This window comes from Misgurnus anguillicaudatus, chromosome 23 (genome assembly GCF_027580225.2).
Source record: "Misgurnus anguillicaudatus chromosome 23, ASM2758022v2, whole genome shotgun sequence".
NCBI lineage: Eukaryota > Metazoa > Chordata > Actinopteri > Cypriniformes > Cobitidae > Misgurnus > Misgurnus anguillicaudatus.
The window spans coordinates 31,472,232-31,488,049 of NC_073359.2; the positions used below are offsets into that span (position 1 = coordinate 31,472,232).

Consider the following 15,818-nt stretch of genomic DNA (forward strand, 5'->3'; position numbering starts at 1 on the left):
TCGGGAGTCAGAGTGTGGGTCTCAACGGTGGTGACAAAGAAAATGGTAAAAAAAAGGTCATTATGTATTCATGCCGCAGTGCATTTTGGGAGTTCTGGATGAGATTTGTAATTTGTTGATACCCAGCATGCATTGCAGCATGAAGCTTTTCGTTTTATTGTCACCATCATTGTGATTCATACTCTGATTCTTGATATTTGTGTGTCTACATTGTAGAGCAGTTAATTTTAAGTGTCAGTGTTTCAAATTTCTTCAGGAAGAAAACTGCTAAGAGAGAGCTCAATCTCATACTATAGTATCACATTGTCAGAGAAAGATCCTTCTGTTAAGTTTGCAAACAATAAATTAATACATAAGTTTTTATATGATGATGTTCAGACTTTATTTACTGAACTGACCACCACCAAAGGATCACATGCTGCCATAACAAACATGTTTTAAACACACAAAGTTATAGCAATCAAAAGACTGAACAAGGCAAGAGTCAAGAGTCAAGTTTAACTGGATCAAGCACTGATCGCAATGGTGGTGACTTTGGATGAAACAAAATCTCGGCCTAAAGTGGGAAAATGACTCTACAAATAAGATGTGGAGTGCGGTTTTGGATTTCGGACGGGGAGGGTGAGAGAGAGGATAACGGCGGTTTTAAATCTGCTTCATTGTTACTTTTTAACACTCTGTAAGATGGGACAATATATACATCCAGCAGTGTTCATTTAACTCTGGGGATTTCTCTATGTGAGGGCTTCCTGGGGGCTAAGTGAGGGCTGCCCATGCAGGGCCAGCACTAAGGGGCCAACGTTTCGCCAGTGAGCAAACCTGTGCGGGGCCCTTGGGCTATGCCCATACAGGCCCATCGTAGGCTTACTTGCGGGGTAATCTTGTTAAGACATTTGTATTGTATCTGTTTACTCTTTGGGGGCCAGCACAAGTGTAAACGTCTGATGTAAGTGGCAGCATAGTTGAGAAGCCAAATCCGTCATTTACTTCAAATTGAGTTTAGACGTAAACCCCCCCCCAAAGCTTTATAGTTCAAACAGATCTACTGAGTCTTTACAATGTCATCTCCTGCCGACAATATGGAAAACCCTTCAGAAGCACACCAGACTAGGTCAAGCTCCTGTGAGCGTAGTTTAACAACAAAGGGTCAAGAGTTACGTGAACAGGAAGCAATGAAAAATGAAAGGACATTCAACAAAGCCTATGATGCCTGGAAACACGTAGCAAAGGAGGTTAGAACCAAATTAAAAGTTTTCTGCTCTGCTGAGGATCTTGATAGGATTCAAACAGAAGTCAAATCTAAACAAGCTATAGTACACCAAAATTATGAACCCATTCGACGCAATCAAACCGCTACTCCAGTTATCACCAAAAGAATGGATGCATGTGACACTCTAACGGTTGAGATCTGCGACCTTGTCAGCAAAAGACTAAAGAACATACACGAGGCTTTCAATGACAAACTAGAGAAAGCAAGAGTGAGAATAGCGCTAAATAAGGACGATTATGGGTCAGTTTTTGGGAATACTAAAACAGAAACAGTAACTTCTGAATCATTACAAAGATCAGAACTTAACTCAAGCGTCAACTCAAAATCCTCTAGCAAACGTGCAGACGCCGAAGCAGAATTAGCAGCCAAAGTAGAAGAGGCTAAAGCCATGCAAAAAATACAAGCCCAACAAGCGAAACTCGACAAACTGGAAAGTGAATGGAAACTCAAGGAAACTCAAATGTTAGCAGAAATAAAGCAAAGGGAGGCTGAAATAAAACAAAAGCTAGAAACGGAAAAGACAAAGTTGCAACAACTACAGGTAAATAGTGAAGTAAGAGTAGCAGCAGCTCGCGTGAGAGCCTATAACAACTTTGATGGTCTCGAAAGTTTTAAGGAAGACACAGATCAGGAAACTCAGCATGATCAACAAGACATGGGACCCGAGATCTCGCTAAATCCGCAAGCAGCACCTTTCCAGCCTCACTTTATACCCTCCAACGTGAAAGTAACTCAGGACGAAACAAGTCTCGCTCAGGCAATTGCAAGCTCACTTACCTTAAGCCGCCTACCTGTTCCCGAACCGACTGTGTTCTCTGGTGACCCCCTAAAGTTCATAGACTGGAGGATATCTTTCTTGGCTCTCATCGATCAGAAACCCCTTCCTGCTAGTGAGAAAATGTTTTACTTAAAGAACTACCTCGCTGGGGAGGCACGTAAGGCCGTAGAAGGATTTTTCTTCCACAACTCAGAGCAAGCATACAAGGGCGCCTGGGCAGTCTTACAGGACAGATATGGAAGTCCATTTATTGTCCAAAGAGCATTCAGGGACAAGCTCACAAAGTGGCCAAAAATTGCGGCAAACGATCCAATAGCATTAAGAGAGTTCGCAGATTTTCTTCAAGGCTGCGTCGAGGCCATACCTCACGTCAAGGGCCTGAGCATTCTAAACGATTGTGAAGAAAATCATAAACTCCTTAAAAAGCTGCCTGAATGGATGATACGCAGATGGAGCCGTATAGTTGTAGAAGAGCTAGACAGGTCTGGAGAATTTCCAAGCTTTGCACACTTCACAGGATTTATGCAAGAAGAAGCTCGCGTCGCCTGCAACCCCATTGCATCCCCTCTCTTGATGAACCTTAAACCTAGCGACGAGAGATTCCCAAGAAGAGCTAAGGCACTCAACACAAGCATACAAACGAAAAGTCCCATCTCAGGAACCATCGAAAACCCAAACTTGAGGCTACCTTGCTTAGTCTGTAAGGATGAAACACACGGCGTCGTCAAGTGCCCAGCCTTCGCAGCAAAGACTCCAGATGAAAAGAAAGCCTTCATCCTCGAAAACCACCTGTGCTTCGGATGCCTAAGGAAGGGGCATATTACCAAGGCATGTAAGAGGCGTCACACCTGTGGTACTTGTGGCCGACGTCATCCAACCTGTCTGCACATAGACAGAGACAGGAATCCCGCTGAACCTGCAGACAGAGAGTTTACGGCTCCAGGGAACCGTACAAGCAAGGAAATTCAAAGGGTTATGTCACATGCTTTGACCCAGCATACCTCTGCCACATCTAGCATTGTTCCAGTTCTCGTGTCGTCAATCAAAGAACCCAAGAAGGAAACACTCACCTATGCCCTGCTCGACACCCAGAGCGACTCCACCTTCATCTTGGATGATCTGGTTGCTGAACTTAATGTAAGTGTACAGCCTGTGCAGCTTAAACTCAGCACAATGACAGCTGTCGATACAGTCATAGCAAGCAAGGCTGTGTGCGGTCTACAGGTCCGGGGACTCAACTCTGAAACTTACGTCCAACTACATCAGGCGTATGCACGAGAGTTTATTCCAGTCGATAAGTCTCACATCCCTACTAGAGATACAGCCCTCCATTGGCCTCATCTGAAAAGTCTGGCAAAAGAGTTGCACCCGCTTCAAGATTGCGAGGTGGGTTTGTTAATCGGCTACAATTGTCCGTCAGCTCTGGCTCCTCTGGAAGTTATCACAGGTGAACACAGCGAACCATTTGCGCAAAAAACTCTGCTTGGATGGAGCATAATCGGATCAGCCAATCCTTATTTGGACAGACGAGGAGATGAAAGCTTTGTGCATCGCGTCGCAGTGAAGGAGGTACCATTGGCCACTGATGTGTTGAAAGTACTGGAGTCAGACTTTAATGAGAAAGGTTACGAGGACAAGTATGTATCACAGAACGACGTTCACTTCATACAGTTTCTTAATGACAACATTAAACAGAAAGATGACGGCCGTCTCGAGATACCTCTACCCTTCAAGGACAATTGTTTCCCGACTCTACCGAACAACAAAAGGCTGGCTACTCTCCGACTGCAACACCTAGAGAAAAAGCTAAGGGCTAACAAACAGTACCTCGAACAATACATTGCTTTCATGGGTGAAATTATACAGAAAGGTCACGCTGAGCCAGCCCCTCCACTCGCTGAAGGAGAGACGGTGTGGTATATTCCTCACCACGGAGTGTACAACCCCAAGAAGCCAGGGAAATTAAGGGTCGTGTTCGACTGCTCGGCAAAGTTTCGAGGGATCTCCCTGAATGACACTCTGCTAACGGGGCCCGATCTGATTAACTCTTTAGTAGGAGTTCTTTGTCGCTTTAGAAGAGAAGCTGTGGCTGTGATCTGCGACATCGAAAAGATGTTCCACCAATTTAGCGTTTCGCCCAAAGCCCGCAACTACTTGAGATTTCTGTGGTGGAAGGACGGATTGCTCAACACAGAACCACAGGAGTATAGAATGTCGGTCCACCTTTTCGGAGCTGCATCCTCCCCAGGATGTGCCAACTTTTGTCTTAAATATCTGGCACAAAACAACAAGGAAAAACATCCTGTAGCCTCTGAATTTGTGGAAAAGAACTTCTACGTGGACGATGGATTAACCAGCGTCCCTACAGCCAAAGAAGCCAAAGAGTTAATCATCAGCGCTCAAGAATTGTGTCAAGGTGCCGGCCTGCGGCTGCATAAGTTCAACTCCAACCTTAAGGAAGTTCTTTCCTGCATTGCTCCCTCAGAAAGAGCCATAAGCACTGATACTTTTAACTTCCAAACTGATGCAACCTCAGAAGGACTCGTACTTGGTATCCAGTGGTCAGCAGAAAACGACACATTCAGTTTCCACGGTAATGTAAAGGACCACCCCCCAACTCGCCGTGGTCTCCTGTCAGTTGTGGCATCCCTGTACGACCCTCTAGGGTTTATAGCCCCCTTCATTCTGAGTGGCAAACGCATCCTGCAGGAACTATGTTGCAAAGGCATTGAATGGGACGACCCTATTCCTGAGTACTTGCGTTCACGGTGGGAGGAGTGGAAAAACGACTTGCAGAATCTTAAAGAAGTCACCATACCTCGTTGTTATCATCCTCGAAACTTCGGCAAGATCGTCAGAGTGGAACTGCATCACTTCTCGGACGCTAGTACCACAGGTTACGGGGCCTGCTCCTACCTAAGATACCAAAACGACAGGAATGAGATACACTGCAGCTTCGTTATGGCTAAAGCGAGGGTAGCTCCTCTGAAGATCACAAGCATTCCACGATTGGAACTCTCTGCCGCAGTCACTGCAGCCAGAATGAGTATCATGCTAAAGGCGGAGCTTGACATGAAAATCGAGCAAGAATTCTTCTGGACAGACTCACAAGTAGTACTTGCCTATATTAACAACGAGGTGCGAAGATTTCACGTGTTTGTGGCGAACCGTGTACAATTGATAAGAGAGATTACAGACCCAAGCCAATGGAACTATGTAGACACAGCCCATAACCCAGCGGATTATGCGTCTAGAGGTCTCCTTGTTCGTGACATCTCCTCCACTAGCTGGTTGTCAGGACCCAAGTTTCTGTGGGACCAAAAGCCACTGCCCTTGCTTAAACCATCTACCGAGTTGCTTGTAGGTGACCCTGAAATCAAGTCAATTCAAGTGCATGCTACTCAATCTAGCGAACAAAACGACATCTTGGAGCGACTGAGTCGATTTTCCACCTGGACGACACTGATTAAGGTGGTAGCCAGAATTAAAAGACTTGGGTCTAGGCAGAGCCATTCAGCTGGTGAAGTTGTGACCGTTGAGGAACGCTCGAGAGCCGCTAAAGTGGTGTTTCAGCTCGTTCAGCTGCAAGCCTTTCCCCAAGATCAAAGGACGTTGCAAAGAAATCCCAGTGGGAGCACTATTCCAAACTCAAGTCCTCTTCGTCACCTCGACCCCATTTTGGAGGAGGGACTTATTCGCGTTGGAGGAAGACTTAAAGGTTCCACTCTCAGCCAAGAACAAAAGCACCCCATCATTCTCCCTAAGGACAGCTACATTACCAAGCTGATTTTATCCCATTACCACGAAAAGACCTGTCATCAAGGTCGAAATCAGACTATGAATGAGCTGCGAGCAAACGGATTCTGGCCTCTCGGTGGGAATAAGTCAGTCGCCAAATTAATACATGAATGTGTGAGATGCCGGAGGCTCAGAAGACCGACTGAAGAGCAACGAATGTCTGAACTCCCCAGAGAGCGCTGTGAAGTCTCTGCTCCTTTCACATTCTGTGGAATGGATTGTTTCGGCCCATTCATCACTAAACGAGGCCGCAAGGAGTGTAAGAGATATGGACTTATCTTCACATGCTTAGCTTCTCGAGCAGTTCATCTTGAAATGCTGGAAGACATGACCACGGACGCTTTTATCAACGCCTTGAGGTGCTTTATTAGCCTTAGAGGAGCTGTTAGTCACCTTTACTGCGATCAGGGCTCAAACTTCGTGGGTGCGAAGAACGAGTTAAAGGAAGCGCTCAAGCAATGTGACGCAGAGGCTTTGAAAGCTTTTCTTGCGGACAGACAGTGTGAATTCATTTTCAACGCCCCGTCTGCGAGTCATGCAGGCGGGGTGTGGGAACGCCAAATTCGGTCTATTCGTAATGTGCTGAACATCACAATTGCTCAATGTCCAGGAAGATTGGACGATGCTTCCCTGAGAACCCTACTCTACGAAGCTATGGCCATCGTCAACAGCCGTCCACTAAATGTTGATGGAATTAATGACCCAATGACTTTGGAACCTTTAACTCCAAACCACCTTGTACTGATGAATTCTAAGGTCGCCTTACCACCTCCAGGAAAGTTCGTCAAAGAAGATATGTATGCTGCAAAGAGATGGCGCAGAGTACAGTTCTTAACTGAACAATTCTGGAGCCGGTGGAAGAAAGAATACCTCTTGAATGTGTCTACGAGGCAAAAATGGCACGTACCTCGACGCAACTTGCAAATAGACGATATAGTCATCATCAAAGAGGATACACTTCCAAGGAATCAGTGGCAATAAGCTCGTGTAGTAGAGACTACAGAAGGATCAGATGGTTTGGTTCGTAGAGTAAAGGTTCAAGTTGGAGATAAAGGACTACAACAGAAACAAAGTCATAGCTACAAACATTCAATTATTGAACGGCCGATTCAAAAATTGGTACTTCTCATTGAAGATAAAACCAGTAAGTTAACGCCTTGTTAACTAAGGGAAAACACTTACATCAGACGTGTTCAGTTAAGGAATGTGAAACAAGTTTATGTCTGCTTGCTATTCATATCCTTTATAGTCTGCTTTTCCATAGTCTAGAAATCATGTTCTGAATAACTGTTGGTTAATTCCTTTCCTTTGAATTCATTCAGTATAACATGATTTGGTGGGAGTGTAAGTGGCCACTAGAGGTCACTAAGTTCATGCTTCCATTGAATGTCAATCATATTACCGGGTTGAGACTGCAACCCCGGAATCTGAATAGCGACAGATGGTTTCTCTGCTTGTGTTTTCTTGCCTGTGTCTGGGGGACTTGGATATGCCTTTTTGATTATAAGTCAGCGATTGTTGCAAGCAGCATTATATTGAGGATTTGCAGTTGCACCCCTTGGTGAGCGGAATGAGGTGTGTAGTTTGTGTTATGTTTATCAAACTTTTATTTATATCATTATCTGTTTTGCAAGCTGTTCGCGTGGTCTGAACGCATCACGTGTTAACAATGTTTATATTTTGTACCTTTTTATTTCTATGTCTTGAATGTAATTTGATGTGAAAAATACTGTGATAAGCTTATAAGTATAAAAAACAATGTTATAATCAGGTTTATGTGACCTGCTATTTGTGTTTACTTTTAGTTTTCACGGTGCTTGAAGAAGATTGAAAATAAATGATTAACGTTACACCCGTTAGAGACTCTCTGCTTGTTATCGGGAAACCAGGGGGCAGCTACATAGGGTTGGAGCTAAACTCTGTAGTGCTCTGTCTGGACCTCCAGGGTAAGATTTGAGGAACCCTGTAGTAGACCATCTGGGTATCTTTGGGATACTCATTTCAACATACTACGATTTGGGAAGTACTAATTCTAGTTTCAAATACTATTTAGGACGGATAGTATGCGTTGTGGGACTCAGCATTGCGCAAACAGAAAAACGAAAAATACACTAATACACTAAAGAAAATCGCCTAGTTTTCATTTGTTTAAAATTTCCATTTTTAAATAATAATTTGGTAAAAGTTAAGTTAAGAAAACTTTTAGTTTCATTTTTAATTTTTGCATGGACATTGTATGGTCTGAAAATTGAAATGTGAAGAGTTACACGGACCCAGTTTCGCTTCTTCTTGTCAGTAACGTTATTTTAATTAACGTTAATTCACTTCATTCGAGAATATGAAAAAAACATTGACCTCGAACACACATAAAGAGTAATGTTTATAAATGTACCTACCGCCAATAAATAGCGAGAAGATGGAGAGTAAAACGATCTTCTTCATGTTGTTGTGAAGTAGTTATCAAAGTATCTCAGTGTCAGGCTGGTTTCCATAACAGATTTGGGATATCTGTGTCTTCAAAACTGTCGAAATGTCATCAGAAATGACAAAGAATTAGCTGCAGTAGCTACTTGCACTTTAGACTTGCACTTTAGTCTTGCACGCTCACACAAAGTCACGTGACTTCATTTGCAGTCCCGACCTGCATTCTCTGATGTACTTGTCGACATCGTAACATCAACGTGTTGTTGTCAATATTTCCGACCGCTAGTGATGGGAGATTTGAAGCGAGCACCATATGGATAAAATGATGACTCGTGTCTTCTTCTTCTTCTTCTTCTTCTTCTATTGACTTTTTATGGGGGATGGCAAACCAACTTATGCTGTATTTACCGCCACCAACTGGACTGGAGTGTGAAGCACTGGTAGGCATATGACATTCGCATAAACGTATTAAAAATATAAATAAAATAAATGTTAAATTCTATCAAATACTCCTATTTCTTTAATATATTTTTTTACAAATTGTTGAGTACTTTAAAGCTGTTATAAATATTCCACGTGTCTTGCCACTTCTTTTACTTTAGCCTGGACCTCTTTTTTACTTTTATATCCACTTGTTGTATATCAATATCTGCAAGATTTGGAGCTTACTTAGCTAGTTTATCAGCCACTTCATTAGCCTCCACTCCCACATGCAAAAACATATTTAGACTTGCATTAATTCTTAACAAACATTCAATAATAGCTTATATGATACATTGCCTTGATGATTTTAGACCACTTGCAATTTCAAAGGAAATTATTTATATGTTAAAGGGGACATATTATGAAAATCTGACTTTTTCCATGTTTAAGTGCTATAATTGTGTCCCCAGTGCTTCTATCAACCTAGAAAATGTTAAAAAGATCAACCCAATAACTTAGTTTTGGTAAACCATTTTCTGCAAGCATGTGAAAAAATAGGTCATTGTAATTTGGCCCTTATTGTGATGTCAGAATAAGGTAATACCGCCCCCTTTATCTGCACTATCCAACCACAGCACAACAATTTAGTATGGAGAGAAAGAGAGAGATAAAACATTTCAGAGCACAATTGAGTTTCAATTGCAACAAACCACCATCATTGTGATCAGTGGTTGCACTTCATCCGCTCATTTGCATTTTAAATGACACACCCAAAACGGCACACTTTTGCTCAGACCTATTTTAGACTTAGTTTACATCTTAAAAAAAATAATAATATAATATGTCCCCTTTAAATAGTGTTGAAAAGTGTAAACGCACAGATTGTAGGAAAATAATTGGCAGTGTGAATGAATCAAATTTCTAATGATCCCGGGCAAATCCCAGATGCATTTTCCGTAATGTCTGTGTGAAAAAGGGCTTTAGTCCTCTCTCCAGGAGCAATCCCAGAATATTTACGGCACGAGTTTGTGTACAGAAGCCTGTCTGCTAATTTTACAGATATTTTCTGGGACCAAGGTGCTGTGTGAATAAGGTTTTAGTGAAATGTATTAAGTGAAGGTTTTAGTTTATTTTTAGACCTAATCTTATTTTAATACTGTCCGTTTCTCAATAAAAAGCCTGCAGCCTGCGGAGATTGCATATGCAGGCGACATACGTCATCAAGCCTGATTTATTTCAGTAAACCGAGCATTATATTCGAAAGACATAATCATATTACATAATTATAAGTTTACACATTTGTGACTATTTGTCTGCAACTTCAAAATGAGAATATTCACAATTTACAGTAAAATAAATTGGCAGTAGCATATGGCACATCCAATTACCCTTCAACTAAAAAAACATTTAAACCCATTCAATTTTAGTCAGCTTAATCTAACGTAGATTTAGTCAACAAAAATCTCATGGCATTTAGTTGAGTAAAACTATAAAACTAAAACAATTCAGATGACTAAAATATGACTTTAAGGAAAGGTAACATATTCAACAGAATTACGCTCTCTACTGGTCATCCTAAATATTATCAATTCTGCTTTAAAAATACAATTTCGAATGATTGTAGAACAACATTGTTTCATTAAAAAAAATACTGGATACACTTATTTGTGTAAGTTGTATTTTAATTTATTGTATTTTATTTGAGTTTGTATGGCTGCTACCTTTACCATTTTGGATTATTGATATCAAATGGGACTTTCTGGATAAAAATTTTTTTTTAAAAGAAAATGGGAAAAGTAACTTTTGATCTTCACATGACATTCAGAAGACCCAGATGAAGTCACTTACTCTTGAAAATGTGACTTGAGGAATATTTCTACATTTTTATAGGGGGAAACGTCTTGGGTAAGAGAACTCAATTAAATCCTGGGGACATTAATAAAATGTGCATTTATCTAAAATATTATGACTTTTCGATTGTATAAAATATTTAAATATGCAAAAAATTAAAGATATCTAAAGAATTGTTTGCTTTATATTTAATGCAAAAGTATAGAAATAAAGAGCAGGGACAGATAAAATAATTTTTTCAGTGTTTAAATTTGGTGTTAGATTAACATGCAGGACACTTTCCTTAATAATAAAATGTATTTTAGAGTTAGTTTTCTTGCATTTTTATACATATAATGAGCTGGGGACAGAAATGGCATCGATTCGGTGGAACGACCAATAACTTGACAAGTTCAGTGGAAACATCAGAGAAAAAAAAACACAGAGGTGTGAAACTGGAAGTATAAAGCACATGAAGAGTAAGAGAGAGCTCACAGAGACGTCTTCATCTCATTCACTGAAGACAACAATACAACATCTGATGAAGAAAATGTTTCTCATGTTTCTTTATCTCTCTTTGTGTTTCTGCTGTCTGATGGGTGAGTTACAAACATATTTTATATCATATTTAGGTGCAGCTTTTATACTTGTGCACTTTTAATACAATCAGATTTTATGTTTATGATCTTACATCACTGAAAGAATTTATTAAATCGATCTCTCATCAAAAATTATATTTATCTAAATAATGGCAAACACAAAAACTGTAACTAAAACAGAGAGGGACTGTCAGTCAGCTTTCCTAATGTATTGTATAAATAAATGCATTAAACTGACGCATATTGTTGCATGATGTTACATCGGATTTCCAAAAACTGAAAATCAAATCTCATTTGTAATTGTTTAAAACTACTGTTAAGTTTCTAAGCTTTAATAGACCAATTTAAACTGACTAAAAATTTTTAATCTGTGTGAATGTGTTTGTGTTCTTCAGGTGTGTTTGGTGATGAAGTGAAGTCAGTGTCAGTGATGGAGGGAGATTCTCTTACTCTACACACTGATATTACTGAAATACAGAGAGATGATGTAATAATGTGGAGATTTGGACCTGAAGACACTCGTATAGCTAGAATCAACAAAGAGAAAAATATAATCTCATTAAATGACACTGTTCTTGGTTGGAGATTCAGAGACAGACTGCAGTTAAATAATCAGACTGGAGATCTCATCATCACAAACATCACAACTCAACACACTGGACTTTATAATTTAACCATCAGTGGCAGACAGAAGATCTCATACAGATTCAATGTTACTGTCTACAGTGAGTAAAGATTTACTGTTTACATATTAACTCTTATATTATCTTAGCACTTAGCAGTATAAACTAATTCATTAAAGTTTGATTGAATATAAACACATTTAGCCTATGCACCTTATTTCTTTAATACTGTTTTTTATGTGTTTCTCAAATTAAAAGTCCATATTATTTTAGAATCTATATGACTAAAGTCACCAAACACGGCCTCTGGCCTATATTGATAATATTTGCTTTGATTCTTATTTCTGTTTATTCTCTCAAATGTTTTACAGCTCGTCTGCCAGTTCCTGTCATCAGCAGAGACTTTTCACAATGTTCTTCATCATCATCATCATCAAATTGTTTATTATTGTGTTCAGTGTTGAATGTGAGAGATGTGAGTCTGTCCTGGTATAAAGGAAACAGTTTATTGTCCATCATCAGTGTGTCTGATCTCAACATCAGACTCTCTCTACCTCTGGAGGTTGAATATCAGGATACAAACACATACAGATGTGTACTCAACAATCCCATCACAAACCAAACTCAACATCTCAACATCACTCATCTCTGTCAGACATGTTCAGATACAACAGGTGTGATTATTAGTGCTTATTTACTGAGCTGATGTCAGATCAGATTCAGTTACAATAATATCTTTTATTATTCATTACAGGTCTCACATTTGTTCATAAAGTTGTGATCTGGTGTGTTGCTGTTGGATGTCTGATTATTGTAGCTTCAGTTCTGATCTTTCGGATCTACAGGAAACACACAAACACACAGCAACAGGGTAAATACTCAACAATACATTTTGTGAAGAAACAAAGATAAGACTTTTTTTCGATGCTTTTGTCTGTCTGTCTTGTTGTATCAGTTCAGACCAGTGAACAGGAAATCACGTACGCAGAAACAACTTTCCATCAAAATCAAAGATGTAAACCGGTGAGATCTGAAATCTGTCACTCATAAACACACAACAGCACTTAGCAAGTAAAGCTCAAGGATTTAAGTGTTTTTATTTGTCAAATATAAAGTCACAGTTGTATTGAGAGTAGTGAAATGAAAGTCAGGTCCACTTCATGGACACAATGTGAAAACATAAAGTGCAGTATTCAAGTGACAATGTTGGTATATTGAATATCTAAATTATTTATATGTGAGACATGTTTGTGTTAAGAGATTAAGTGCCAGATTTACTAATTTAACAATTATGTACAATTAATGTAAAATTCCAAAAAAGTGCTAATGGGAGTGGTAATATCTGTGGGTTATGTACTAAAAAGGCGCAAAATAAATAACACATGCGCAACAGCTGATGGATCTACTAAGACCAGCGCAAATTAGTTCAGGGTCACAAATAAGCAGAGCTGATAAGGTGCGGGTGATCTACTAACACCTGATGCGCTTGAGCTCAGCACCATAGACATTAGGCCTACAGCTATTTTTGCAAAATATGTTCCTCTGGCATGCCAAATAAACTGTAACATGTTAAAAAATCCCCTGCCTTGTACCACAAGTTCTCTGATCTCTGTGATGCCTCCTACTATCAACAATTGCAGACATTTCAAGCACAAAATGATTTAAGACTTCGGCATTAAATAATGGTATAATACAAATATAAAACACACAAACATAAGTAAATTGCGTTGCTTGAGTGATTTAAATAATTTCCTTCCATTAATTTTGCGTCTGAAAGGGAAACTCCTAGAAATGCATGTGCAATGATCTTTAATAATTACAGATATTTATTTAGCAACAAAATAAGAGTATGGTTCATAATCTGACCCTAAGTTTAAGAACTTGATAGTCTGGGGGAAGAAGCTCCTCCCAAGTCTCTCAGTTTTTGTCATCAAGGTACCTGATGGCAAAAGTGTAAAAAGACAGTTAACGGGGTGTTTTGAGTCCTTGATGATTTTAACAGCTTTGCTTTTGTGGCGTTTGTGATAAATGTCATGCAGAGGTGGTAGATGAGTTCTCAGCTAAGTTCACATTAACTCTCTGCAGGCCTTTGAAGGCTTCACTGGAGTTGTTCCAATACCACATTAGCTATGTTTCCATCCACATTTTGGAATATCACATAAAAAACGTTAAAATGGAAATGCCAAGATGCGCATAATTTCTAAAAATGTGCATAAAAAATGTATGCGCTCAATTGAGTACATTTTTTATCCAATAAGAAAACTTGCATGACATAGCAAAGCATAACATATAACATGTTGGTAATGTCAGATTATTTATCACACTGCCTTTAATCCTTTCATGTATACAAAGCATTCCTACTTTGAATATAAATTTGTAATAATTGTATTGATATTAAATGTTGTGTTTTTATGGTTGTGTACAGAGAGCTTCAGTGGAGACCAATGTGGTGTATGCCGGAGTCATGAGACGATGATCATACTTCAAACAAAAACTGTAAAATATGACCAAAAACACTATGATTAAAATAATAAAGAATCAAAGTGGTCTTAAAACACAATGGGCCTCATTTGAAAAGTTCAGATGCAAAAGCTGCTAAAACGCTACTATTGTTAAAAATGAGATAATGATTGTATTATACGTAGGGCCTACTATTTGAGGCTGTTTACACTTGGTATTATATCATCAAATACTTTCCCATCAGATCTGCCTAATTCTGCCCTCATCAATTCAGAAATGCCAGTTTTTAGGCAGAAGTCTTAGTGCTGGGCAAAGATTAATCGCGATGAATCGCATACAAAATAAAAGTGATTTGTAACATAATATACAAGTGTGTTCTGTGTATAATTATTATGTTTATATAAATACACACACACACACACGCACGCACGCACGCAAGCACACACACACACACACACACACACACACACACACACACATGTAAGAATTTAAGAAACATTTACATGTGTATACATATATTTATTTATATTTTTATATATTTTATTTTATATATAATTGTAAATGTATACATGTATGTGTTTAAATGTAAATAATAATTACACACAGCACACACACATATATATAATGCGAAAATAAACTTTTGTTTTGTATGCGATTAATCGCAATTAATCTTGGCCTAGCGCTAAATACTAATTAACAATTATGCTAGACGCAATTAGCGGGTTTAGCATCGGTGCTCTTCACGCACATGCACGCACACACATATGCATTAAATTAGATGGCTGTTATTGCATAGTGCTGTAGTAAATACTAAATTAATTTATTCTGTGTGCGAAAAAAATTAGAATCACATTTTCCATTTGTTAAAATAAGCAAAAACACTATTTTAAACTTTTTCTCATTATTCCGACATGAAACGGCTAGAACAAACATCTTGTATGTTATGTTTGATAATTTAAAACTTCTGTAAATGAGGTGAGACCACACGTGAGTTTTTATCGTAGCTATGGTCATGTTTGTCCATATTGATAAGTCTTGCGTGGAAATGGCCGGACGTTTTCTGTCATACGCTAGTTTCATAAATGAGGCCCAAAGTTAAGTGTTTTATTTTTGTCACTCAATGCTTTACCTCTGGGTTGAAGTTCAACCTGATGTGGAAAGAAATGTGGTTTTGTTCTGCTGGTGGACATGAGACATGTGTTTGACTAATAGTGGCTGATGTGTATCTGTGTGTGTGTACAGCATGTGAGAGGTGAGACTTGTGTGTGTGTGTGTGTGTGTGTGTGTGTGTGTGTGTGTGTGTTTAGCAGTTTTCCACTCTACAAAAATAAATTTACTATGAATTATCGATTTCATCAATGCAAATAAACAAATAATTTTTTTTATTAAACGGTATTACTGTGAATGTAAATAAATAGATTTATGACTCATGACATTCTAGATGTGTTTTGCTTTAACACTGTTGCTCAGATCATTGTTTGATTCCCAGTAAACATAAATACTGATAAACATCTTGTAATGTTTTATAAATCACTTGCAAAATGCATAAATGTAATTGTATTGCTTATGCTTTGATCGTGCAAACAATACTAACTTTTTCCAGCTTTGGCAAG

General features: G+C 39.1%; 2 protein-coding genes and 1 long non-coding RNA gene across 5 annotated transcripts in view; 2 read left to right on the plus strand and 1 right to left on the minus strand.

Moving 5' to 3' along the window:
• Window positions 1-15,818, minus strand: part of LOC129452792 (uncharacterized) — a 77,426-nt gene that overhangs the window by 13,028 nt on the left and 48,580 nt on the right. Inside the window, exon 1 of one of the 3 annotated variants that reach the window (XM_073861941.1) lies at window positions 8,243-8,638. The exons of the other annotated variants lie outside the window; for them this stretch is intronic. Coding sequence (XP_073718042.1) covers window positions 8,243-8,288 — 46 coding nt within the window. The 5' untranslated portion in view covers window positions 8,289-8,638. Of the gene's footprint in view, window positions 1-8,242; window positions 8,639-15,818 lie in introns of those variants that run through there. 3 annotated transcript variants of the gene reach the window in all.
• LOC129425647 (uncharacterized) lies at window positions 901-7,743 on the plus strand. Its single transcript, XM_073861934.1, has 2 exons — window positions 901-7,421; window positions 7,652-7,743. Exon 1 carries the CDS (start codon window positions 1,059-1,061, stop codon window positions 6,825-6,827), a length of 5,769 nt encoding a protein of 1,922 aa, XP_073718035.1. The 5' UTR covers window positions 901-1,058; the 3' UTR covers window positions 6,828-7,421; window positions 7,652-7,743.
• On the plus strand, window positions 12,421-14,366 carry LOC129452801 (uncharacterized). The gene is made up of 3 exons (XR_008647260.2): window positions 12,421-12,616; window positions 12,701-12,768; window positions 14,171-14,366. It is a non-coding gene; the product is annotated as an uncharacterized lncRNA (long non-coding RNA).

Coding starts and splice junctions, on each gene's coding strand:
- LOC129425647 (XM_073861934.1), top strand. CDS start 1,059: ATGTCATCTCCTGCCGACAATATGGAAAACCCTTCAGAAGCACACCAG.